Raw genomic sequence first — 27,334 nt, 5'->3', positions numbered from 1 at the left:
TATGGAGGAAATTTCCGAGAAATACCTTGTGATCTTGCATGGCCTCTATGTCTAGGCCAGAGAGAGAGAGAGAGAGAGAGAGTCATCTTGTTTTGTCCCTTATCCCTGACAAATGTTGCCACTTTGTCATTTTGTATATGAGTTGGAAAACCTTGATGGACTCACCAAGGCTCTCTCTCTCCTTCACGTTATTTCTTAGTTTTCTTTTCTTTCTTTTGTTTGGTTGATCTTTCTCTCTTCTCCTATCCATCCTTAAATCTCTCAAAAGCAAAGAAGCAAATTTTAACAAGAAGAGCTTGTAGAAACATTAGAGAATGAATGATCTTGAACCTCTTGAGCCAGATTACTCTGAGTTTGTTGAGGTTGATCCATCTGGAAGATATGGAAGGGTAAACTCTCCCCACTTTGGCTTTTCAGATTCTCTCTTCTCTCTCTATCTAACTCTGGGTTTCATCTTTTGTTTTCAGTACAATCAAATCCTTGGTAAAGGAGCTTCAAAGACAGTGTAATGGCCTCTATCCTCATATTTTCTACCTACCCTTTTCAGATTTCTGCAAAAAAAAAAAATCAACTTGAATTTTTTTTTTTTGGGTGTCTCTAGCAGTTTCATGAAATGGGTATTTGTTGACTGATGCAGTTACAGAGCTTTTGATGAATTTGAAGGGATTGAAGTTGCTTGGAACCAAGTCAAGCTTTATGATTTTCTACAAAGCCCTGAAGATCTTGAGAGGCTATACTCTGAAATCCATCTCCTTAAGACCTTAAAACACCACCACATCATGAAATTCTATACTTCTTGGGTTGACACTGCAAACAGGAACATAAACTTTGTGACTGAGATGTTCACGTCTGGGACTCTCAGGCAGTAAGTTTTATTAGGAATTTCTCCTATTGTTTCTCTATTACTATTAATTTTGAAATCTGGGTATTTGAGATTTTTAATATTCTGATTTGGGTTTTTCTTTGTAAATTTTAATTTTTTGTGTTGGTAGATATAGGCAGAAGCATAAGAAGGTTAATATTAGAGCAGTGAAGCATTGGTGTAGGCAGATCTTGAAAGGGCTTCTCTATCTCCACAGCCATGATCCTCCTGTGATCCATAGAGATCTCAAGTGTGACAACATCTTTATCAATGGGAACCAAGGCGAAGTGAAGATTGGTGATCTTGGTCTCGCAGCGATCCTTCGTAAATCCCACGCAGCTCATTGTGTTGGTAAGTGTACCTTGTTTTGTTTCCTTGAATTCTCATCAAAATTTTACACTATATACAACTACTAAGTTGTTTGAGATTTATATGGTTGAAAGATTTTGTGGATTTCGTAGTTTATGTATGTATTTGGGTTTCTCATTCACAGGCACACCAGAATTCATGGCTCCAGAGGTTTATAAAGAAGAATACAATGAATTAGTGGACATTTATTCTTTTGGAATGTGTATCTTGGAAATGGTCACCTTTGAATATCCTTATAGTGAATGTACCCATCCTGCTCAGATCTACAAGAAAGTTATCTCTGTAAGAACTTATCATCTTTCCATGTCACCATGGTGTCTCAATTGTAACCTCTCTCTCCATTTACAAGTTTTGTGTTTCTCTATAGGGGAAAAAACCGGATGCTTTATACAAAGTGAAGGATCCCGAAGTAAGAAAATTTGTTGAGAAATGCTTGGTGACAGTGTCTAGGAGACTCTCTGCAAGGGAGCTTTTGATGGATCCTTTTCTCCAAATTGATGATTATGGTGTCGATTTAAGGCCAATTGAGTATCTGAGGGAAATCGATAAGATGGGTCCTCTCCTAAGGCAGCCTTTGCTTGAACTTGGTCATTGTAACAGTTCCATGAACAATGGGTATCTCAATGATTACTGTTTGGATCTTGAACCCGAGCATCGGTGGGAATATCATCCAATTGAGATTGAACCCAATGGAATTGAATTGTTCACTTACCATGATGATCAGCATTCTCCACATGTGGAGATCACAATCAAGGGGAGGAGGAGAGATGACGATGGCATCTTGTTAAGGCTCAGAATTGCGGATAAAGAAGGTTAGAAATTCGTTCTCGAGCTTGTATTTCTTTTATTTATTTTGAGTAATCGATAAGAGGGAAACCAATTCCGGTATTGTAATCCTCTCTGCAGGCCGTATCCGCAACATTTACTTTCCTTTCGATATAGAAACCGATACAGCATTGAGTGTTGCAACTGAAATGGTTGCGGAATTGGACATAACCGACCAAGATGTGACGAGCATAGCAGATATGATTGATGGCGAGATTGCTTCCTTGGTACCGGAGTGGAAGCCAGGGCCGGGCATAGAAGAAACACCCCGATTCTCAAATGCCGGTCTTTGTCACAATTGCGCCTCTAACCGTACTTCAAATGGTTCCCTTATCGACTACCACTCATTGAATGATCCTGGTGCCAAGAACCTACAAGTTCTTCAATGCTCACGACACGGGTGCGCTTCTATGCACGGGAGGTTTGAAGAAATCACGTACCAAGTGGAGGGGGTCGAACATTGTGTGGCTGAGGGAGCACCCACAGTCTCAAGCCAATCAGATGGCTTACACCTTACAGATATCTGGGCTCAGCAAGGATCAGAAGAGATCCATTCTGATGAAGAACACAGACGATGTTCTCAACCTAAAGATAAGTGTGTGAATGATAAAAGAATTATTGATTTAACTAATCATGTTGAACCCAATGCAAGAAATTCCATGCATGAGTTACCGAGTTTCTTCTCATCCCCCATAATTCCTTCATTGGCGTGTGCCTTGTCGGATGAATACGAAAATGAGATCCGAAAAGAATTGAGATGGCTTAAAGCAAAATATCAGATGGAGCTTAGGGAGCTAAGAAATCGACAATTAGGAGGAAAAAATTCAAAAGCTTCATCTTTGTCTCCGGGTTCTGACATTGGGGAACACGCCACAGAAAACCCAGTTTTGTTTTCTTCTTCAGTTTCAAACCCACTTCAAGGAGAGAAAAATGAACTTAAATCTGTTTCCGTCCATGCTCATGTTTGGAGTAACCATCCCAATTCAGAGAAGACCCGAATGGACTGCATTTCTGAGGCGACCACTGAATCCTTAAGTCCAGATCACATGTTCACTGCCAAGAGTTTCTATAGAGGAGCATTGCTTCCACACTCTCTTCACAGGACAACATCCCTTCCTGTTGATGCTTAAGTCTGTAAGGCTCTTCCTCCTGATTTTTTGACTAAGACCCGCACACACACATACAAGCTGTTTATTTATTTGATCCACCCCTTAATTTGTTACATGTAGTTTTGTAGTTGTGAAGAGTGTAAATTTACAGCTTGTATGTTGTCCAATAGCCATCACATATATGAAATTTGAGTCCGTTGTACATTCCCCATTTTCCATAAATTACCAAAGAAGGTATCCTAATCTCCTCTATCTCTGTTGTGTGTATGTGTGTGCGTTTTAATTTAATTTTATTTATAAACGTACTTGTATTGAAGTGAATTATTGGCCATGTCAGTCTTGGCTGGCCAATTATAGGTAGGAATCTCAGAGTCATTACTGTCCCTTACATACCACATTGAATTCTATGGGCTACAGACCACTCCCCACTATAAATGTGTGGTGTCTTCATGAAAATTACAAAGTGGTTTTGAAAGAACAACCAAGGTTTAATATCTTTTCTAGAGGCAATGTCTTGGTCAGGAGAAAATCGAGTCGTCTCAGTTGAGACATTTTGAAACATTCAATGGTTTGGATCAATGTTTCATTTCAATCTCAACATATATATTTTGAAATCTTACGGAAGTTTAAACCATTAGCTCTAACATATCGACGTGAAACATTCAAGTGATGAATCATAGTTCAATATTACATCTCCAAGTATTAGTGGAGATGGAAAATCAGAGTTACACTTCTTAGACAATTTTGAAAATTATTTGTAACAAAAATAATTAAGATAGTTTAGATTGCCAAACCAACTTTTTATAGCATACCAATTAATAAAACTAACATATATATAACATGCCAATCAAGGACATAGACGCCCAAAATGGTTACAATTTAATATATATAAAAAAATAGTGATGAAGGGGCCAACCTTCGATTTCTTCCTCGATCACTCTTACTCTCATTACTTGCCCCTTTAGAGCTCAAACAGCTTTTTACCTGAATAAAAATAGAAATTGAAATTGAAGAGCTTATTCTAAAGAAATAAAAGGGATGCAATCATTAAAAATTAAAATGGTTATTCACACCCAAAACATCTTTGTTCTAATAAATAAATGTTGTGGCAACATAAGCTCTCATAATTAATGGTAACAGTGGATTTCAGTCAATTAAAAGTGGGAGGATGAGATTGAAAGGTGAAATGGTAGGTCACAAGAGAGAGGGATGGATCGCCCATTTGGCTTCGAATGATTGGGGTGTTTTTCATGCTTTTTATTTTCAACATTAATAATGTGATGATGATGAAGGTAGAAAACTTGTCTTCTTATCAATCTCATATTTGTAACCTCAAGAGTGAAAAAGTGGTGTTCAATCACACACGTAGACACAGATTCCTTTCCAACACTTTTTAAAAGTGTCTTTATAGACAACCCTTCCCAGGTTGAACTCAATTTAAAAGCCAAGAAAAATAAAAAAGAAGTGTTTCATTTGATAACTCCCCACCACTACACCTTTATTAGGATTGAGTTCGACTAGACTTACTATCATAGTTACTAAGCCTCATCCACCGTCAAGAAGGCATCGGGATTTCTGAAAAAGTCCTTGAGATTTGTAACAAATATCAAAGTCTTTTTTTACGCATCTCGAAGTCTTTTGACTGTGGATGAGGCATAGTAAGGCCCTTTTCCTCGCTATGTTAGTCATTAGGATTTTTCTAGTTGACTTGGGTCCCCAAAGAGATAAGTGATTACTATTTGGCATATGGTTTGGTATTTGTAAGTCTCGAAAGGAGTGATATAGAAAAAAGGTATCCGACAAAGACAAAAAAAAAAAAAGGTACCCGAGTGAAAACCATCATAGAGTGAGTCATTGAGGATGTCAGGTAAAGGAGCTACTAGAGCTTGAAAAGAGTATCAGAATGAAAGCCACCACAATGTCTTAGGAAAGAGCTTGAAAGATGGATACCAAAATGAAAGTTGCTATAGAGTGGGCCTTCGTAGATGTCGACTAAAGAGGTGGTGGTAGTTTAGACCTCACAGAGTGACGGTTAAACTTTTTGCACCATTTGCGCCTATGTGCTTAATTACTCATGCCCTCAAGGTGAATGATTAAATCTATGGATTCACATTTATGATACAAGTCTTTAGCTACAAATCATCCTTTGAGAAAGAAGAGATGCAATAGAGATTCACACAAAAACCGATCTCTCCAAGTAAGATGACAAGCTCCATGGATCGGGAAGCTCAAAAATAGTGAGAAATTGCACCCAAGTATGATTAAAATAAAGATCAATACTACGAATTCAAAATAACATGTCATACCAATTGTGCAATTGGATTATATTTTGTAATTCTATGTTTCAAACATGAATCTTGTAAGTGCATGACATAAAATCTCGAGTCCATATATAATATGTCATATACATAAGGTTATTGGCATAAATGTTTTCCGAAAAGGGAGTCACCATGAATTCTGGTTAAGTTCAAACATGAAGACCCATTAAATGACACTATGGCCCTGAGTGCAAACATAAACTCCCAAGTCTTTGGTATAACTCATTGTTTAAGTTAACACATAAGCGCCTCTAAAAATAATGGCGATATCTTTGTCACACAGAGGAAACGGCTAAAAATGATTGTCATCCATGTGGCATGAGGATAACTCTAAATCTCATGTAATAAGGAAGTAAATACATGGCAAGAAAATTTTCAACTTAAGGATAGACTTGGATTGAGATGTTTAGATTTGGGAGGAATCCAAGGAGAGATATATAAACTATAAGTTAGACAAAGGTAAAGATACACAATTTGATATATTCATGTGTGTTTTTTTTATCGAATCGAAGATTGAGTTGAGTAGCAAAGTATTTTTGGAGATTGTCCTTAAGTGAGCATCCATTAGAGATTGCAAAAGTAAAAGTGGAAGGATCTCAATGAATTTACCCCCCCAAGTCTATTGATGTAACCCTACATTAAGTACTAAACATTAGCATAACAAATCAATTCATACTGAACAAAAGGAATGGAGTTTGCCCTTTTGCCTATAGCACATGCATCTTCTCTCAAGTTAAGGGGATAAAAGCGAGAAAATGAAGTTGGAGTAGGTGGTGGCAATTTTGATACGAACACAACTAAAAAATGACACGAAATTAATGAGTTTGAGATATTATTGAAAAATTTTAAGGTTAAAAAGATAAAACAAAAAATAATAAAGTGGGCCAAAGAGATAAAAGAGGAAATATAATAAAATTATAGGTGGTGAATTGTAAAAGAAATAAAGTGTGTCTCACGAAACTATAGTTTGATAGAAGGGTTTAGAGCATAAAAGTGAAAAGAAAATAAAATTAGAAGGGTATTATTAAATAATTTTGAGGTTAGAGAGGTAAAAGATGAAAAATATAATAAAGTTAAAAGAGTGAAAATAAAGTTGAGGGGTAAAAAGAAAAAATAATAAAATAATTAAAGTGGATCCCACATAAAGATTTGTGTCTTACAACTATACCAATTCAGTTGTGTTTTATTATATATATTCAAGATCGAGTTAACTCGGACAAGTCATTTATGATCTCATAGGTTACATCCAAGATAGTTAATGCATTTAAATATAAATATCTTTTCTATTATAATGAGAGGAGGCTAAGAAACTGTGATTTAATAACAAAACTTGAATCCCATAAATGTCCCCACTTTTATGTTTAAACTTTATATATTCGAAGTCAATTTTCTCAAAACCCAATAAGTTACAATCTTGCATTAGGTATTTTTTAAAAGAGACGTTTTAAACCTATGTTACCCAATTCATTTCTACTAGTCTGAACTATGAACCGGCAAGAAGTGAACTAGTTTGCAGTACGATTCGTAAAATCAAGCATACCATGAACCCACCAATTTGGTTTGACGAACCAAATATTTTTTTAATTAATTTTTTTTATTCCTTATGTTTTAAATTTAGATTATTTTATTTCACTTAATTTTTTTAATATTATAATTGTAATTATAACATGTATACTTGAATTATATATGTGCACCAGTGAACCAAATTAGGAAATCAAAGCGAAACCAAAAATGAATTTTCTCTACCTATCCCCTACGAACCAGGTTCGTTTTAGATTGATAAACCATGAATTCCAAACCCAAATTCGAATTGACCGAACCCACTAACTAGGTAACATAGTTCTAAATTGACTTCCTTCGACATTATTTTCAACACTGCTGCCATGGCAATGCTGAAAGAACCATATATTTTTTACTTGGAGAAACAACACTGCCACATCAGCTTAGTGTTGAGCATGGTGTCGAAGTAAGTCGTTCAACATTTTGCTTCTTAAAATGATAAATATATATATAATATATATATATATATATATAATATATATATATATATATATCTATATTATATATATATATATTTCTTATATTATCTACAAGCTACCTTTAATTAATATTTTAAATTACAAAAAGACCCTTATGATTCATGTGGCACACCAACTTTCACTTACAACACACCAATACTTTTGAGAATAATCGAATGCACACATATGATTTGGTGTGTTATAAGTAAAAGTTGTTGTGTTAATAGAAGCTATCTAATTTTATAACAAAATTTAAACCGGTTCTAACGATTTGACTCGTCTAACCGAGACGAGATACCGGGTTTTAAGATCCTGGCTTATACTTGTCAAATCGTTTGTATTCTATAATCTCTGTCTATAAGCTTCCCCCACATCCTCCCAAAACCCTAAATCCTTTCTCTGTCGTCTCTCGCATCGCAAGCACTCTAAGGAGAAGAGAAGACGGTGAAAGGTCAACAGAGTAAGTCTCGGTTACTACTTTCTACTTCAAAATTAGGGTTTTTAGGTTCTGTTTATGTTCCAACATTGATTCAAATCTCGATCAACGAAAACTGAAAATTAAGGTTTTTCGAAGAACTCTACGTTTTATAGATTAGTGAAATCTCTCCGCCATTAAATCGATTGGTTGAACAGAAATCGCAGTCTGCTCGATTACTTTTGCTTTAGATTTCCAAAATAAGAAACCATAATCTGATTTTCATTCTGTAAAGTTTGCATGGATTTAGGGTTTTCTATGTCTCAAGTTCGCTATTTTTGTGTGTGTGTGTGTGTTTTTTTTTTAATCCGAGAGCTGCTTTTTGTTACCAGAATCATGGCGGACAGCAAAGCAGTGACAATCCGAACGAGGAAGTTCATGACCAACAGACTTCTTTCGAGGAAGCAATTCGTGAGTTTTATATAATTTGATTTCTCCAATTTGATTCAGATCTCATCAAGAAAGAAACCAAGTGTAAATGTCCAGACCCTAATTGTTTGATTTCTCCTATAACAGGTCATTGATGTTCTGCATCCGGGAAGACCTAATGTTTCAAAGGTTTAGACTTTAGAGTTCGTTCTGTTCTATACTTATATTTATTCCTCTTTATGATCTCTAATTTTGTGTTAGTGTGGTTAATCTTTTTCTCTCAATGTGTCATAGGCTGAGTTGAAGGAGAAATTGGCTAGGATGTATGAGGTGAAAGATGCGAATTCTATATTCGTGTTCAAGTTCCGGACCCACTTTGGAGGTGGAAAATCCACTGGTTTTGGGTTGATTTATGATTCCGTTGATAATGCAAAGAAGTATGAGCCAAAGTACAGACTTATCAGGGTAAAAATGGATGTCCAATGCTTGTTCATTTGTTTTTATTTCCCATCTATTTTTCTCAATTGGATATTTCATACTGTGCTTTGGAAGCTATACAGAAAGTAGATATATGGTTTTGTGTTCTGTTGTTCTTGTATTTTGTTTTAATTTCTTGGAAGTAAATTCTACAACTTTTGTTTTGTGCCAAGTGATTAGTTCCTACCTAGTTTATCTTTATTTGCAAATGTTTGCTTCGCTTTTAATACTTATTGTCATGGCATTCCAGAGTTGACATTGTTAATATTACCTTGCTTTCCAGCGTCTTTTTTGCGTACTCAAAATGGAAATACTTATAATAACTTGAAAATATCACCAATGGTGAAAAGGATAAATTATAAGCACAGGGCCACAGGTATATCAGTGTTGCCCACTTACCCCCTTCAATTTTGCGTTCTTTATCAAGATTGCAGTGGATTTTATGGAAAAGAGGGTTGTCAGTTTGAAAGAAAGAAAAAAAAACCCAGTTTTCATCTTTGGAAATCATTTAGTCACCGTCTTTAAGATAAGTTGAGGAGATCTACCAAGGAGCACAACTCAAGCACACCAACACAAACATACACTTACACTGTTACACATGATTGAAAAAAACTACTCAGTTTCCATCTTCGGAAATCATTTAGTCACCCTCTTTAAGATAAGTTGAGGATATCTACAAAGGAGCACAACTCAAGCACACCCACACACACATACACTTACTTCCTGGCTGCCCTTGGAAGATGGTGCAAAATAGACCAACTTGCAACACACAATCTAGAAATCCTAGCTTAATACAAATTCTTAAAATTACTCTCTTGAACTCACTTATGAGTCTTGGACCAAAGAAACATGGTTTACTTTGATATCCAGGAGTACATCAATAACCTCCTTTTCTGAGTTGAGGGGTTTTAAGCTGTTGTTATTCAAAACTATGATTTTTTAATTATATTTAGCTCCTATTCTAAGCACTTAATAACCTCCTTAGAAATCCTCTCTTCAGTAAGTTTCCAATTAGTAAGAGAACTGAGGGAAGATGCTACAATGGGTGTAGAGTGGCTTATTGCTTAGATTGCAGGCAATTTTTCTTGGGAGAAGTAATCTTTCACTTTGTTATGCTTGGACACCTACAAGTAAGTTTACTGTCTTTTGCAATAAGTATTTTAAACCTTTTCATTTAAAACCCATAGAGCTGCTGGATTTTGTAAAACTTGGACATGGGTTTTACATTTTGGATGCAATTCAGATATTTTTTGCCACTACATCGTTATTTCAATGCCCTAGGCTGGTGTTGTTCACTTAGAGTGCCTTTTATAATGCATAGGAGGATCAAAAGTGCAATATGTTTGGAAGATGTCTGGGGGCCTAGGAAGAATGGTGGCATGTTATTAAGACGATCTAAATATTTGTGACAAGGGTACTCCATTATCTAAGAATTGGAATTGTTAGGATAGTGTTTGTACTCGTGTCAGACACATGTTGGCAGGTGGCATACTTTCTCAAACAATATTAGTTGTTTAAAATTTTTTTTAATCGTTATATATGCATTGTTTGTATTATTGTAGTATGTATAAGCTTAGTTAAGTGCATTCTTTCTGTACCTTGTACTTCACATTAAATGGGGTATTTTACCCCTCAACTTATGGCATAAACTGCATGTGTGTGTGTCTGTGTGCTGGATTTGTAAAATTGAACATTTTGTATTGGTATCGACACTTAACATGTGTATATTTCCTCTACCCGGAGTCACTTATATTCCGATGTATTTGTGTTCCTAAATCTTTGGCACTGAACTCGTTCTGTTGATTTTTATTATAAACTAAGTCTCTCGGTTTCTTATACCATGATGGCATCGACTATCGACGGGGGAAAAAAAAAAAAACTATGATGGCATCTATTTACTTCATTTACATAATTCTTCATAAATAAGGTGTAATCACATGTGGACTTTTCAAGGAAATTTTCCATGTACAGAAATCAAGTCTATATGTTTGCCAACCTTTATGTTCCCTTTTGCTACTCCATTTAACTTCATTTACACAATGTCCCTTTGAATGAAAACATTTTTGGCATGTGGTTCAAGTTGGAATAATCCAACCATCCAATCTCACAAGGTAACAGGTTTAAAATAGAAGACTTTAAAGACTTCATGTTTTTTTTTTTTTGGGTGCAAACACTGTATGGTGTATAAAGGCATCTTCTTTGAAGAATTTTATATTGTCTTTGTGCTGTTGCAATAAACAATTTTAATGGATAATTAATTGATGAAATAAATGATAAATGAAGAGAAAACATTCTAGTCAGATATAAATGTGGCACTGGTGGGGAACTTTGGTTTGGTGTATTTGATGTTTTCTTGATCAACCCATGAATTCTGAGCGAAGAAATTGAAGATATCTTGTAAATGTAATGGCATTGTTCGACATAACACAATTTCTCATGCAACTGCTCTCTCACTTCCTCTTGATTCTTGAGTGATATTTGTTTGCAATTCATGATGGCAGAATGGGTTAGATACAAAGGTAGAAAAGTCAAGGAAGCAAATGAAGGAAAGGAAGAACAGGGCCAAGAAGATCCGTGGAGTAAAGAAGGTGAGGAAGTACTTTCCCTTTGTTATCTTCGATCTCCTTTGTTTAACTACTCACTTTTAAATGCTTTTTCCTGTTTCTCATGTGCAGACCAAGGCTGGAGATGCTGCCAAGGCAGGAAAGAAGAAATGATCTCTCCATTGTTTGAGTTGGCCAAATGGGACAATTTTATTGGTGGGTTTCTTTCTCCCTTCTTTTGACCCTGCCCTTTTAAGTGTTTTCAAAGGAACACGTTTTCTTCTTGTTATTTTGATATTCTAAAATTCCTACTCTACTCTAAGAGGTTGTTTAGTGTTGGAGAAAACATCTTTAGAATATTTTAAGTTTCATACAATTTGATTCAACATAGTTTTATCATCTTTCAAACAAAAATATTTAAGCTTTGCAATGATATTTTAGTGGTGGCAGTGAAGTTCTGGGGTTGTGGTACACCATCTAGACTTCAAGAGATAGAGGGTATCAGTATTAGTGGCAAGTATTTTTAATAAAATCCAATTAAGGCATTAAAGGATGGAGGCACTTCTCATTTTTTACTTGTTTTCTAAACAATGGGATACTTTTTGTTCATGTTTGTGTGTATGGTCCGAGATTCAGATTACTTGCCTGAGTCATCCCAAGCTCGTTCCTGAAAGAGAAATTCAACATGATTCATCGTTCACATTATATTTAGTGAGATATTTGATGTATCGATCACGATTTTAAAATTTTCATACAAGATAACCAAGACATGTTAAAAATACATTGAAAGAAAAAAAGTAAAAATATAAAAATGTCCTTGATCAGATGGACTGAAAAAGAATGAAAAGATGAGAAGTTTCAACATAGTTATCAAGGAAAAGAAAATCCTCAAAATCCCTCTAAATTGATGGTGATGATCAGAAAGAGAAGAGATCAAGAGATATTAAAGGAGAAAATTTGAAGAAGGTTGTAGAGTTGAAGAGAGTATATCATCCCATGATCATGATCAAGATGCAATCAGAGAGATTTTTTGCTCACAGAAAAGTCAATTTGGGATCTTACAAAATCACAGATGACCAATGCAAGCAGTCTGGGGATGCCCTAATGTAATTAGCAGTTTGGGGATGCCCTAATGTAATTTGTTGATCCAAGTTTCTGTGAGCAAGAACATGTTCCCATGATTTGAAACTATGTTTCCATTACATACGTTGCCCAAAACTCGAAAAATAAAAGGATGAAATAGATTTTAGACGTACCCTCCGAATTCCTTGACTCAACTCTTCTTTTAGAGACAGGCTAAGGAGTATTTCATCAGTTTGTAAAATGAAAAAATTTATTTAATGAACCCTGTGGTAAGAATTTCTTTCTAAATGCACCCTAACTTTTGGATAATAGTTTGATAATTCAGTAAAAATAAATCCTTTAATGCCCCGGACCATTTTAAAACGACACTCAAATAGGTTCTGGTTTGGTCTCTAAGGAACTTAGAATCATAATCATTATATTTAGATCAGTTTTGGGTCCGGTTTCAAAATAAATGAAATCAGAATTGAAATAGAAACCATCAAAAATCACGGGTACCTATCGGTTTTAATTCTCAATAATCGAATGAGAAAAAAAGTAATTTAAATCATTATAATTTTTTTCTTTTAAAAATTTAACATATTATCAACAAAATTAGCAACTTAGTTATAATTTGTTATATTAAAGATACAAAGTAATGGTTTTTTTTTTCAAAAATAAAATTTTACCTTAATTAGAAGTAATAATTTTTTAGAAGAATAACTCATTTTAAGCTCTAATTAATAATTTATATGGAAAATTGAAGAATTTTATATAACATGTATTTATTTTGAAATTAAAAAAAAAAAAAAAAATCTCTAATCATCTATAGTATGGAAACAAATGACAAAATAAATCGGTTTCGGGTATCCATTGGATATAATCTAACGGTTCCGATTTCGATTTCTATCGATTTGATTCCATTTTAGATCCGGTTCTAATCGATTCCAATAAAAAGAGAACTAGTTCTAATTCTGGTTCAATTTTGGTTAAATAGGTACACCCATTGACACCCCTAAGACCCATCATTCAAATCTTTGTGATCAACCACTAAATTGTTGATCTTAGTGATTTGAATCATCGATCTCTATGGTTGAATTCAAATGTTGAGATTGATGATTTATAATTGTTGATCTCAACGATTTATAGGTGAGGGGGGCCTAATGAAAGAAAACGTCGGTTAACTGGACCATCAAGTCGAGGCCCCAAAGTTAGGGATATCTAGAATGCAATCCCTCTGTGAAGGTTTATTTAGTAATTTCACCGTCTGAACATATGGGATTTTTCAAATATTCACCAAAACATGGAGGGCCATTTTAAATCAACCAAAAAATAAATAGGTGATTTAGACATGCCCTTCATGTTTCAATCAATATTTGAGATACCCCCTATATGTTTTCAAACTGATGACATGCCCTCGTTAACTTAGGTTTTGTGTGATAAATTAATACAAATTGACTTAAATACCCTTGTCGGCTACCCCTATCTAAAACCCTCATAAAATAGATCATCTTCAACCTTAAGAGTAAGATTTACTGCCCATGTTTTCAAACTTGAGATTCTATCTTCTTTAACCTTCCAACCAAGAACAAGATAGGGCTTTTGGAAAATTTTAAGGATGGAAAAAATCAAGACAATGGATTTGACAAAAATGTTCTCATCTTCAATTTATGTACAAGAAACCCTTGATTATATCCCCAAAATCAGTCATCTTCAATCTTATAGAATTTTTTTACCCTTAAATTCGATCTTGAATCTCTATCTTCTTCAACCTTCAAACCTCAAGAATAATATAGGATTATTAAATTTGGATAAAAAAAAGGATGAGTTTCTACAAGACATCAAAGAGAAAGTGTTTAAGATGAGATGAACAGGTTCAAAAAATAGTTTATCCTAACGAATAATAACATGAAGACGAAGGATTTTTACATAAAATCTTTAATATTATGATTAAATCTTCTTCTACCTTCATCAAGAACAAGTTAAGATATTTGGAGAACAATGGTTTTCGAGTAAAAAAATGATTTATTTTTTTTTCTTGTATGGGTAAGTTGGCTTGAACCCACGACCTCAAAGTTGCCTCGCAATGTGTCAAACCAACTTAACTATGAGTCTAAGCCCAAAAAATTATTATATAGTGAGCAATCAAACTTAATTTCTTATTTTTACAGTAAATTGATATCCTCCCATTAGTATCTTGAAGATGGCTGATTTTTGAAGAAAAAATACCAAAGGTTTTAAGTCTTTTAGATAGTTGTTAGACAAGGGCATTTTGGTTAGTTTAGATTAGCCTCTCACACAAAACTTAGGTCAAGGGGAGCATATCGTCAATTTCCAACATAGGAGGGTATCTCTAAGATTGATCGAAAAGTAGGGGGGCATGTCGAAATAAAAAGAGAATCGGAAGGTTTCAGGAAGTATTAATCAGTTTGGAGCTAGGACTTTGGACTTTGGAGGGAAAAACAAAGTAGTAGGAGAATAAGTAACGACAACGTAACAGAGACTTATATCTGTCTCCCATTCTCCCATTCTCGCTCGCTTTCTTCTAAAAACTCAAATCAAAATCAAATTCCCAAAACTCCAAGAAAATCCCAATTTCCTATCAACCTCTCCCAAATTGTCTCGCTGGACAATCCCAATCTCAATCTTGATTGCCGGAGTCTCATCGGAAAATACGCCGGAGAGCGGACTGAAGAGGTTTCCGGCTAGGTAAGCATCTCTGAGACTTGATATCGATCGATCGGTACGTTTTTGTTTTTGTTTTTTTTTGAAATTTGGAGTTCGTTTTCGTCTCCAGATGAGGTTTTCAGATCTTCTTTCGTGAAGTTTAATCTGAAATCGACGGAGGTCGGTTTTAGGACTTTGGATGTGGTTTTTGTGGTGTTAATCGTTAGATTTGTGGCGGATTTGTCTTGGATTTTTCAAAAAAGGTACAAATCTGTGAAATTAGGGTATTCTTTTGGTTTTTGTAAGAGATGAAAGATGGATCGACATCTGGTAATCTATCAGCGAGATTTGAGAAGGACAGGGGACCTTTCGGCTGCTTAATTGTTCATAAAAAGGGGGATGGGATGAGCAACAGGGATCTTTCACGGAAACAAATGGGTTTCGATTCGAAGGAGAAGAAGAAGAAGAGGCGCCGATTGATACTGAATGATTCGGAGTCTGAAGAGGACTTATTAATTCATGATAATAGTGCTATTGTTGTTACAAATAATAACCTAGATTCTTTTAAACATAAGGAAAAGATTGAAATTGATAGAAACAAAATCAGGCCCAAACCCCTTAAATGTAGGGAGGACGCCAAAATTGTTAGTAACAGATTCGTGGGAGATGGAATCTATAGAAAGAAGAGCAAAATGGATGATTTTGAATATGCTGAAGATAATGAAATTGAGAAAAACACATTGAAGAAGGTGTGTTTGGATGATAAAGAAGTTGGGATTGGCAGTAGTAGTGTTTTGGGTTCCAAGAGGAGGGATTTTGAAAATAAATGCAGCAAAAGCGTTGCAGATGACAAGAGAGAACGGCATTATTTTGACAGGAACAGTAGCTTTTTAATTGAACGAAGCAGGGGAGATGATCGTGAGGATGAGAAGAGGTTTGAGATGGAAAAAGATGGAACTTTTAATCCACTTGGCACATCGAGAGTGAAGTCTGGGATTCCTTGTGGTGAGCCTATTAGAGTGCAGGGTAAAAACGGTGTTTTGAAGGTGATGCTTAACAAGAAGGTAAATGGGTCTGAGAAACCTTATGGTTGCAGAGAAGCAAAAGAAAATAGAATGGGTTCTAGTCATGCAGATGCTTTCCGTCCTCCATTTTACTCAGACAAGAACTTCTGTGAAAAATCGCGTCCAGTGGTGCTAATGAAGAAGAATCGAGTGAGTTCACAGAAGAGTTTTTCAACAAAAACCAATGAAACCCGTGATTGGAAAACGGAGTTAAGGAACAAAGGAGAGACAACTTTGAATTTTGAATCTTACCCATCAACTAAACGCAAGGAAGGAGAGGTTAAGCGTGGTAATGGCACAGAAAAGCAATTATTACGTGAGCGTATAAGAAGGATGCTTGTGAATGCAGGTTGGAAAATTGATTTTAGGGCTAGGAAAAGCAGAGACTATCAAGATGCAGTGTACATCAATCCCTCTGGAACAGAGTACTGGTCAATCACCAAGGCTTATGATGCACTTCTAAAGGAATTAGAAGGCGATGGGACCAGTTCTTCATTTACCCCGATACCGGAGGACATCCTCGGTCAATTAAAAAGGCAAAAACGCAAAAAAATTGAAAGTGAAGTGATGGTGAAACACAAAGCTAACAGAGGAAGTGAAAATGTGAAGGAGACCCATGAAAGAAAATCAAAGAATCAACATGTTAAAGTGAGCATGGGAAACAACATAAATGGAAAAAGTCATAACTCTAGTGGACGTGCTTTGTCAGTTCGCAGCTTTAATAAAAGGGCGGATTCGGACGATGATAATTATATTCCGTACACGGGAAAAAGAACTGTTCTGTCCTGGATGATAGATATGGGAATTGTGCCCATGAGTGGAAAAGTGCAGTACATGAACAAGAGACGCACGCGAGCTATGTTGGAGGGATGGATTACGAGGGATGGCATTCATTGTGATTGCTGTAGTAAAATCCTCACGATTTCGAAGTTTGAGATTCATGCAGGAAGCAAACTATGTCAGCCGTTTGAAAATATATTTGTAGAGACTGGGGTTTCCCTTTTGGAGTGCCAGATAGAGTCATTGAATAGACAAGAGATATCTGAATGCAGCGGATTCCATTTCATAGAGTTCAACGGAGATGATCCAAATGATGATACATGTGGCATCTGTGGAGATGGCGGTGACTTGATTTGTTGTGATGGTTGTCCGTCAGCTTTTCATCAAAGCTGCTTAGGTATACAGGTATGAATAAATTATTATTATTATTATTTTTGATAAGCGGTATGAATAGATTGTTTCATGTTATATGCACATGCAAGTCACAGTAATCATATTAAAAAAAAGAGAAATTCTATTGCCACACCAACTTTTACTTACAACACACCAATCCTTTTGAAATTAAGCAGCTGTTTACCAATGGATTGGTGTGTTATAAGTAAAAGTTAGTGTGTGTGTGTGGATGTTTTCTGTTTTCTTTCAGCTTGAAGAGTTTTTGAAACACAACTACTTGTAATTTGATATTTAGGTTTTTCTGTTGTGCTGCTTATTTGCTAAGCCAAGGAGGATCATTACTTCCTGTTTTTGTTTATATAGTCACACACATAGCTTGGTACTGTTATAAATATCAGTTTGGAAATGGCAAAAACACAGCAGTAATAGTAGGAACAGTTTGGTAAAAATCAATTTTCACTTGACGAAGCTTCTCTTTTCAAACTCCCACTAGTCTCCATCAAAAAGCTACCTAAAAAGGAGGAAATAAAAAATAATAATCTTTTGAAACACTTGAAAGTTAATATATTATAAACAAAACAACACCACTTTTTTCAGTGCACCCATACTCCCCTCCTTCAATAAAAAAATTCACTAGATTAAGTTTTTATAATATGTGTTGCTGATTTTTAGCTGGATGGTGTAATAGACAGTGGTTCTACTTTACCCCAACAAATTCTATATTACTCTTCGTTGCTATATTAACAAGGAAAATAGAAAATGTGATTACCCTATGTGTTATATAAAATATGTATTTTTTATTTGATATAGCTGGGGGCTACTGCCAAACCTTAACACTGGCTTTATTTGCATCTCTGACAAATATTTCATCCTCCCCCCCCCAATTGCAGATGCTTCCTCAAGGTGATTGGCACTGTCCAAATTGTTCATGCAAATTCTGTGGGGTGGTTGGCAGCAGTGATGGCCAAGGGGAAGATATAACCTTTTCAGCATTACACACATGCAGTATGTGTGCAAGAAAATGTAAATACATTTTTCCTCCATTTCCCAATTTTTATTTTATTTATTTATTTTTTTCTTCTTTTCTTTTTCTCTGTGCTTAGTTCTTACATTATTTCCCCGTTAATCTTTAACATGAACCATGGATAATGCAGTGATGACTGAAATTTGTTAACAACTCTTGCCTATTGCAGATCACCAGTTGTGTAGTCAGGGAACTGATGCCACACGTATTGATTCTGATAGTTCAAGCACTTCCTTCTGTGGGCAGAAGTGTAAAGAGGTATTACTTTTTATTTCAAATTTTCAGTGGTCTAATTTTTACTGATGCTAGCACATCTTGGAAATTATGTTTCAAAGCTGTACCAACTGCTTTTGCAATTTATGATTTACACTGCAGTATTCTCATTGTCGGCTCTTAGTCCTACACTCTCTAGAGAGTTTAAACATCCAGGTCCCTACTTGGTTTATGGTAGACTAGTTAGTATTAGTAATCTATGACATCCTATTGTTCCCATTCTCATACCATTCTATTTGTTCCTAAACTTTGAAAGCTCTTGGAAAGGCTAGGATGCTGAAAACTATAAATCAAGGGCCGACCTAGTAGTTTGTAGAATTGAATAGGAGAGTCAACTTCAAGATGGCACTGGTGATGGGATAGTGTTTTGTAGAAGAATTACTGTCTTGGTGACTAATGAGTACTTATGTACTCTTCCAAAGCAACCTCAAGTCACCAGTCTGGGTTTGGGAATACGTTGGCAAGGGGGAAATTCGGAAAAAAAAGGGGGGGCAAAATTCGGTAAGTTAGGAAAATAATATAGGGGAAAAGACTCTAAAGATAATATTGACAATTATAAAAATAAAAACTTATATTCCATACATTAGAAATTTATCCTAATATTTTGACACATCTTTTGAGAAAAATGACATGCCATTGAATATATACACATGAATGCTTGAATATGATAACATGTTTCCATGCAATCATACATGCTAAATAGTGTCTGGCTATTGACATAAAATATTAGGCAACAATACTTGACAGAATGACACTGATAAAAAATAACCATGATAATACTCTCCAAATATATGAAGTTGAGAGGTGGGAGAAACTGAGAAAGAGAGAAATAAAAGAATGGAGAAGGCGAGAATTGATTTAGATATCTAGCGTTTATTTTTTTCCGATTTATATCATTTTTTTAACCAACTTAAGTGGTGAATTTTAAAACAGTCACGCACTTCCCATTTTAATTTTGAAGTTCACAACTTCCTGAAAACTCATAGAATAAGTTGTGATTTATTCGGCAAAGGAAAGAAGTTTCAATTAAAACACGATTTTTTCAATACGTCATCAAAGTAATAAAAAAAGTTTCCGAATTTGCTGAGTATGACTCCAAAAAAGAGGTAAAATGGTACGGGTTAGCAAGTGTTTGGAAAGGGCTCTATTATTGAAGTGCTGACTTTCCAAGTAAGTATTACACTTTGAACATTTGTAGTTTTGTAAACAAAAGCTTGAGTATACAAAAGGAAGGGAAAAAGCATTCCTGCAATATATAAAGCAAAACAAAGGAAAAAAAGGAAGACCAACAAAGAAAAAAAGAAAAGAGAAAGAAAGAATTGTGGCACTAATTGCTAAGACACGTGAACTTAATATCATGAAGTTCCTTCAAAATTGATGTGCCCAGTGATGCAGTGTACTACCTCCAAAGGGAGTAAAAAAAAGTCTATTTGGGTAAAAGGTAAAGATCCTCTGGGAGATCATTTCATTTTCTCTACGTTCGGGAGCAAGGGAAGAATGCAGCAATAGAAATTTTGAGGAAAACTATATTATATATGCAATATTTTAAGGCAGTAAAAGTCTTTGGTAATGTGGAGTTTCATCATGACGAGTCTTCTGTAACTTCAGATGTCAGACCTTGGAAGGAATTGTGGTTCAAGAGGTCATATTGTAAGATAGAGTAGCAGAACGAATCTTCTCTTATTACAAGGAAATTTGAAATGGATGGATCAAGCTAACCATTGTTTGAAGCCCCTTAGACAACCTCTAATCAACTGGAACCTGAACTACCTTTAGATAAAACTAAGCTATGATTCTGAATGTAGTTCTCAGATCAATTGGTAAGGATTCCAATGCCAAGATGGAGACTTGGGTAATCTCATTGATCTTATCCTGTACCTCTATACTATGTTCTTACCATAGACTTCGCCATATGCCTTGGATTTAGAATTGCCAATGAGTCAGCCAGATCTTTGGTTCAAAGAAAGGTAATTGATTATTCTATTCCCTAATTCAGGTAATATTAGTTGTGAATCTGTTATGATGCATGGCATAGATGAGAACAAAAATGGAACACGCATTTACCTTATAATGCTACGCACGGTTCTTGCAGTACTTTTTCATTGACTTGTATGTTTGCTTCAGATGCCTGCCTTTTTTCTTTTTTCTTTTTTTTTTTGGGGGGGGGGGGGGATGGGGGATAACTCACTTGGTGCCAGTGGGAATCTAACCCAGGCCTGTTCTTGTTCTGATGTCTGTCTTATTATCTACATTTTGCTTGTATGGTATTTGAAGAAGCGATTCTTTTTCTTTCTGACAAATTATCATATTTATATTTGTATTTTAGAGGGAACTAAGTTAAAGCTTTAATATATTTCATCTGTCCAGCTCTTTCAGCATTTGCAAATGATTCTCGGGGTTAAACATGAGATAGAAGCAGGATTTTCTTGGACTCTCATCAGGCGTTCTGATTTAGATTCAGATACATCTATCCATGGACTACCTGAAAAGGCAGAATGCAATTCCAAGTTGGCTGTTGCATACTCTATTATGGATGAATGCTTTTTACCCATTGTTGACCAGAGGAGCGGAATAAATCTGATTCACAATGTGCTATATAACTGCGGGTACGCATTTATTATCTATATGTTCTAGAGAATGGAGATATGGCATTGCTTGTTAAGCATAGATGCAGTAGTTTGCTTTTGAACCAAATAGTCTTCATTAATCCATCTTGGACACATGGATTCTATGTACCATGTAGCCAGTGTTGAAGAATGGGTTTCTGGGGCTGTAGTTCTATGGTTACTCAGTTGTTTATTATGTTTTCATTTGATTACCCTATTTTTGTGTTCTTGTAGATCAAACTTTAATCGGCTGAATTATAGTGGCTTCTACACTATTATTTTGGAGAGGGGTGATGAAATTATTTCTGCAGCATCCATCAGGTATACTTCCTCATAGGTTCACGGACATCTATTTGTTACTCCATGACAATTTAACTTTAGAGTACTTAAAAGTGATGGTTAGAAAAAAATTCCAACTCAGATAATGGAAAATTGATTGGTCTCTAAACCCTTAAAAGAGTTGTTTTAGTATTGGAACTGAATTTTTTTTTCCAAAATCTTAAAATGATGTTTAAAATAAATAATAATAAAATCTTTTCTTTATAATAAAGAAGCCACAACTTGTATTTATATCAAGTGGATTAGCACAAGAAATGACATAAAAGAGCATGCTCTTTGACATCTAGAAGTATTTTTTCTTTTGAAAATAATTTTACAGTCTTCACCTTATTTGAATGACTTCATATTTTACAAGACTCATTTGTAGAAGCATGCCATTCGAGCTTCTTTGCCTGTGTGCTATGTTTATATTGTTCATTGGCAGCGTTTTTAGTCAAAAATGATTTCTGTATATATATATTTTTTGTAACTTCTCTTTATGAATGGATCCAATAAAAGCCAGATAGGCTTTTTTCTACTTATAATATATTATTGAATAATATGCAAAGATTGTAAGGTTGGTGGTAAAGAGTAAAGAGTAAAGTCATGTGGGATGAATTAGCTAAATTCTTTAGAAGAGTTGTGAAAGTGGTCATTGGGGAATCTATAAGAAAATGTCAAACACATAAGAAAACTTGGTGGTGGAATGATGATGTTCAGTGTCTAGATAACATGTATAGTGAAACAGAGGCAAGCACATTGGGTCAGTCCACAGATCGGCTAGACGCCTAGTTTGAGAAGAACCCTACGAGGTGAGATACCCATGGATCGAGCCCAATCCAACTCTTCCTTATGGAATCCCATTGCTGGATCTTCCCGAAGATACTGGCAAGATAGAAGTATCCATGAGAAAGGTTGGATTGTCCTGGGCTTGTTAAATATTTTGAATACTAAAAGGATGTCATCTAAATGGAGAAATAGTGTATTATAGTGGCTATATGTAAGAACAAAAAAGATATACAGAGTTGAACAAATCATCGATGCATAACTTATGAGTTATATTATGAATTTTCAGAAAAAGGGGCAAAATAGAGATTAAGAAAACAGAAAAAAGATATCAAATAACCAATTTGATTTTATCCCAGGGAAATCAACCATCAAGGTGATATTTCTACTTCTAAAACTGGAGAAGTTTGTTGAAACAAGGAATTATCTTCGCATGATTCCTATGATAAAACAAACGATGAAGTAACTAGATAATTAATTTGGTATGGGTCCCAAGCATATATATTGGCATAATTAGACATGTTTGAGATAGTATCGATTAGTGTAAGAACAAAAAGAGGAGGAGACGATCGGCTATGAGCCTGTATCTGTTTGCTTTAGTAATGGATATGGTTTTTAACACAACATTTTTTCTTCTAGTTGGAGTCTCTTTGTTACATAAATTGCATGTTATGTTCCATATTCTTGGGTACAATGAGTTGTCATCATGAGGGATTTTTGTATTTATGATTTTTTTTATCTGTCTTAGTTGGTTTTCCTTACCACCAAAATTTTAATTCTTACATTGTTTTCCTGGTTAAATAGGTTCCATGGAACCAGGTTAGCAGAGATGCCATTCATTGGGACCCGCCATATTTACAGGCGTCAAGGGATGTGTCGCCGGCTTCTAAATGTGATTGAATCAGTACGTTTTGTAGATTTTTTTTTTCTTTCATATTTCTTATATTCACATCGGACTAAAAACAAGTTTCCTCTTTGCTTTATTGAAATGTCTATCATCATTTGAGTTCTTCAGGCTTTCTGCTATAATGAAATTTCATTACTCCTCAGGATCTGTTGTTGTGTCTTTGTTTTCCTTAACCCGATTGATTTGGAGTTCTGATGGTATTCCTTAAACATCTCGAGTTGTTCTTGAGGCTTTCTACTATAATAAAAGTTTGAACGTCCTAGGATCTTTTGCTGTGCATTTGTTACCCTTAACCTGAATGCTTTTGATGGAATTTCTTGGGAATTGCACAACTTTTAGGTTTTGAGGTCCTTCCATTGGCTCAATTTCAGCTTTTGGCTTTGATATAATCCTTGATCTATGTTCATTGTGTTAAATTTGGTCATATTTCCATGAATTATGTCTAAATATTTCCACTTCCATGCTACTTCTTACAGAGTTTAGCCAACAATTTCTTTTGTAAGCACTTGGTGGAATCAATATTCGTTTCACAAAACGTTTTGGTGAATAGTAAAGTTAAACCAAAGTAGAAAATTCTAGTTATAGAAAGGCAAAACTTCATTCACAAGTAGAAAGGAATTATTATAAGTTCGCTATCTACATATTATCTCATTTTTATGTATTATAAGCACATTAGCAGCTTATACAATCATCAATTTCTAATTATGTGGATACATTATTAATCTAGGAGAGCTTCTATTAACACACCAAATTTTTTACTTATAACACACCAATCTGTATGTAGACAACTGCATGCAATTTCTAAAGGATTGGTTTGTTGTAACTAGAAGTTGGTGTGCCAATAGAATCTCTCTTAATTTAGTTATGCATATTTAAAAATAAAAATATATGTAATAATGTTTGAATGTTGCACTTTATAGTGTGTTCATTTAAGCAAGTGTTTTACATGTCAAGGTCTATGTAGTTAATGCAACATTTTTATTCTTGTTCATAACGAAAATACTTGCTATTTACTATCGGGCTATTAAATACATGCACAAACATATACCAGAACACTATTGATCTTCATTTCCACACTCGTTATATTCATTAGTTGTAGTTTGATGACTTGTGAGTGTTTTCATGTCCTTTTTGTCGTTTTAAATGGTTTCATATCCCCATAATTCAATAATTTCCATGAAAACAGTATTAATTTCTACTGTTTGAAGTATTTCTACAAAATACTTCTATTTCCAGGCTAACCAAAATGCATTCAATTTAATGTTCTGTGGTGGTGTGGTTAATACAATCTATTGAGTTGTCCTTCCGTGGCCATTAATACAGGCTATTTGGTTGTCTCACTGAACCATGGACTCTGACATTGTCAGTACATCATTAGTTGATGATAGATATACTTATAGAAAACCAAACACAATGTGTGAAATCATACATTTTATGTCATATAATCATCATCAAAGCCTTTTTCAATAGATCTTGTTCCTTCATCCAATTGTCTAAAACCATATCTTCTGTTAATTCTAGTGTGCTCAAAATTATGTATGTACGTACGTATGTATGTATGTATGTATGTGCTTTTATTTGCTGTGATGGACTGTTGATTTCTTCCATCAATATTTATGCCTTACCAAAAGCTGTTTATTTGACTATTTCAGTTTTCCTACTTCAACCTAGCTTCTACTTTTCAGAATAACTTAGCTGACCCTATTTTCAGGCTCTCTGCTCCCTCAATGTTGAAAACCTGATAATTCCTGCTATTTCTGAACTTACACACACATGGACCACAGTATTTGGTTTCATGCCCCTTGAGGAATCACAAAGGGAGGAATTGAGGTTCGTGAATATGTTAATTTTCCCCGGTATAGATCTATTACAGAAGCCACTACTGAGGCACAATTTAACTGAAGAAAATGGAACAGACGGTTCTGGTAAAGCCTGAACTCTGAAATGTTATTTATTACAGTTTGTCAACTTTATCTCTCTCTTATATTTTGACCTTCAATGGTTGTTTTTGTAGTTATGAAAGCCACTGAACTGAAAAGCAACCATCATTATATGACTGAAGTTGCTGATAAATCTGATATCTGTTCTTCTGTTGGGGATGATAACCATGCTTCTGAAAAGGGTATTGTCCATCACATGCATGAGATAGAAAACAAAGTTGCTTCGGTCAAAACTGCTTCCCATGCTCCTGGTGATTCCATATATGATACTTCTGATATGACGTGTAATCCCCGTGATGCTGTTTATGGATCTATATCTCATGCTCCTGAAGAGGAATTCCCTCTGGATACAGTTTCTGCTTCATTCTGGTGTGATTCATCATAGTAAACAGGTGGAAAATAGGTTTATTTTTAATCCTCAGGTTGAGCCCAAGCTTCAATCATCAATAGAGAATGTCATGCTCATGCGGTAAATGTTGAAGTCGTTGGTGTTGAACTTGATCTTCATTCTTTGTCTGAAACTTTTACACAGCTAAAAACTAGTATCAGTCGAGGTTTATCAAGTTGTCTTTGACGCTGTTAGTGTGGAAAATGTGAGGTGAAAACTGAAGTTTTGGCTATTACATCTGATCTTTGTACTTCCAAAGAGGCCTGTCTACTCCTCTGCTGATATTATTACTCAACTCTAGGGTTCTGCTTCTGTGGATGGTCTTCAATGTTGTGTTTCATGATTCAGAGGATACAAGTCAACCCTTGGCTCTGACTCCAAGTATGATGACCAGGATTCTGGCAAAACTCTGGTGCATCATCATGATTCTCTGCTATTGCGAAAGATCCATATATTTGATTTTGATTACATCGACATGGTTTGATACTCGTGATACTGATAATGAAGGTGCTTCTGTTGGACTAAGCCCCAAGCTTTAGGGGAGGGTTCTTTGGACTTGATTTCTGAGGTGGTTGGTGAGGTCCGTACGCAGTCCAATTGTAATTATATAGCATCTACCGAGTTTAACTGAAGTTTTTGTCCAAGTTTTGTAACTTTTCTGATTCAGTTGTCCTCCCTGCTTCTGTGATAACTGATCACAATACACACGGCGTGGCGGATGATTCTTGTAGCTTGTTATGGTGAGTGTGTTATGGGTAATGATGAGCTTTACCACCTGTTCTGTTTCGAAACTTAAAGTGTTATTAGGTCTGTTGATACCCATGTGGGATTCTTCATGCGGCACTATAGTTAGTTATATACAATCAGACATACCATATGCGGTAGGTGTGAACTGGTAAAACGTCGAGCTGCTCATACTTATGGTGGTGTTGCCATGCAATTACAAGTACCTGCATGTGGGCCAAATATCTATGTAAGCCAATTATCTTTTCTTTAAAATAAATATTCATTTATTTCTGTTTTTTCGGTTTGTCTATTTTTGTGCTTAGCTTCCATAACCATTTTGTTAACTGCAATAAGAACATCTCATTTTCCGGAGAACTTATAATGTCAAACTTCATTTTTGTCTCCATGTGATGGACATATTCTTTTCAAGATCTTAAGACATGCAAATAAATTTGTTTCTGCTTCCTAGTATTTTCTTCTTTCATTTAATCTCGTTCATGATCTGAAGCTCTCCGTACACTACTTGTAGGATAGTAAAGGGTGAGTCTCTCAGATGAAATAGCGGTGCAGATGCAACAATCCTCACTCATAGCAAAGGCTAAGAAGCTGGTGAATTGTTTTGCTGATCCTCCATTCACAGAGGATTAAAAGCTAAAAGCAGGTCGTCTGCAGATGTTTCATTTCATTATTTCAACTTTATTGATGTACCAATACGTGTCTAAGGTTCCTGAAATTTTGTCTGAGCGGAATTCAATATCATAACCTATTAGTTTCATTTTTACTGACATGCTTCGCTCTAGTATGGTGCCTTCAAGATACCTTTTTTAGGGGGGATCTTGCATTTAGATATATAGCATTTTCTTTGAGAGTCATGCCTCAGTTCGGACATAAGTCCACCAGTCATTGTGAGGCCTTGGGGAGAGATTTGGAATCCTTTTTACCCATCCATCAACAAGGCATGAAGGCATTTGAAATTTGTTCTCAAAGCACGCATCAATTGTTTTGATGGAGACAGGCATTGTTCCATGCCATCGA

The 27,334-nt window shown here is 35.3% G+C and overlaps 3 protein-coding genes across 3 annotated transcripts; all 3 read left to right on the top strand.

Moving 5' to 3' along the window:
* The first annotated feature begins 99 nt into the window (after positions 1-99).
* WNK1 (WNK family serine/threonine-protein kinase 1) lies at positions 100-3,417 on the top strand. Its single transcript, XM_086443892.1, has 7 exons — positions 100-389; positions 468-505; positions 638-865; positions 993-1,213; positions 1,356-1,513; positions 1,599-2,043; positions 2,138-3,417. The coding sequence occupies exons 1-7, from the start codon at positions 315-317 to the stop codon at positions 3,184-3,186; spliced, it is 2,214 nt and encodes a 737-aa protein (XP_086300018.1). The 5' UTR covers positions 100-314; the 3' UTR covers positions 3,187-3,417.
* Positions 3,418-7,821: 4,404 nt separating this feature from the next.
* On the top strand, positions 7,822-11,751 carry LOC147402284 (small ribosomal subunit protein eS24z-like). The gene is made up of 6 exons (XM_086443891.1): positions 7,822-7,961; positions 8,309-8,387; positions 8,493-8,534; positions 8,640-8,810; positions 11,324-11,410; positions 11,498-11,751. Exons 2-6 carry the CDS (start codon positions 8,313-8,315, stop codon positions 11,537-11,539), a joined length of 417 nt encoding a protein of 138 aa, XP_086300017.1. The 5' UTR covers positions 7,822-7,961; positions 8,309-8,312; the 3' UTR covers positions 11,540-11,751.
* Positions 11,752-14,874: 3,123 nt separating this feature from the next.
* Positions 14,875-27,084, top strand: LOC147402283 (Acyl-CoA N-acyltransferase with RING/FYVE/PHD-type zinc finger protein). Its single transcript, XM_086443889.1, has 10 exons — positions 14,875-15,136; positions 15,225-17,343; positions 18,222-18,354; positions 18,525-18,613; positions 20,996-21,234; positions 21,469-21,555; positions 23,143-23,242; positions 24,957-25,170; positions 25,260-26,546; positions 26,829-27,084. The coding sequence occupies exons 2-9, from the start codon at positions 15,403-15,405 to the stop codon at positions 25,568-25,570; spliced, it is 3,114 nt and encodes a 1,037-aa protein (XP_086300015.1). The 5' UTR covers positions 14,875-15,136; positions 15,225-15,402; the 3' UTR covers positions 25,571-26,546; positions 26,829-27,084.
* The last annotated feature ends 250 nt before the right edge of the window (positions 27,085-27,334 follow it).

This window comes from Akebia trifoliata, chromosome 5 (genome assembly GCF_017979445.1).
Source record: "Akebia trifoliata isolate Shusen 1 chromosome 5, ASM1797944v1, whole genome shotgun sequence".
NCBI lineage: Eukaryota > Viridiplantae > Streptophyta > Magnoliopsida > Ranunculales > Lardizabalaceae > Akebia > Akebia trifoliata.
This window is presented reverse-complemented; position numbering and strand designations above follow the sequence as displayed.

Coding starts and splice junctions, on each gene's coding strand:
- LOC147402283 (XM_086443889.1), top strand. CDS start 15,403: ATGAAAGATGGATCGACATCTGGTAATCTATCAGCGAGATTTGAGAAG. Junction 18,355..18,524: donor CAGTATGTGTGCAAGAAAAT/GTAAATACATTT, acceptor TGCCTATTGCAG/ATCACCAGTTGTGTAGTCAG. Junction 18,614..20,995: donor GTGGGCAGAAGTGTAAAGAG/GTATTACTTTTT, acceptor TCATCTGTCCAG/CTCTTTCAGCATTTGCAAAT.
- WNK1 (XM_086443892.1), top strand. CDS start 315: ATGAATGATCTTGAACCTCTTGAGCCAGATTACTCTGAGTTTGTTGAG. Junction 506..637: donor AAAGGAGCTTCAAAGACAGT/GTAATGGCCTCT, acceptor TGACTGATGCAG/TTACAGAGCTTTTGATGAAT. Junction 2,044..2,137: donor CAGAATTGCGGATAAAGAAG/GTTAGAAATTCG, acceptor TCCTCTCTGCAG/GCCGTATCCGCAACATTTAC.
- LOC147402284 (XM_086443891.1), top strand. CDS start 8,313: ATGGCGGACAGCAAAGCAGTGACAATCCGAACGAGGAAGTTCATGACC. Junction 8,535..8,639: donor GAAGACCTAATGTTTCAAAG/GTTTAGACTTTA, acceptor AATGTGTCATAG/GCTGAGTTGAAGGAGAAATT. Junction 11,411..11,497: donor AGATCCGTGGAGTAAAGAAG/GTGAGGAAGTAC, acceptor TCTCATGTGCAG/ACCAAGGCTGGAGATGCTGC.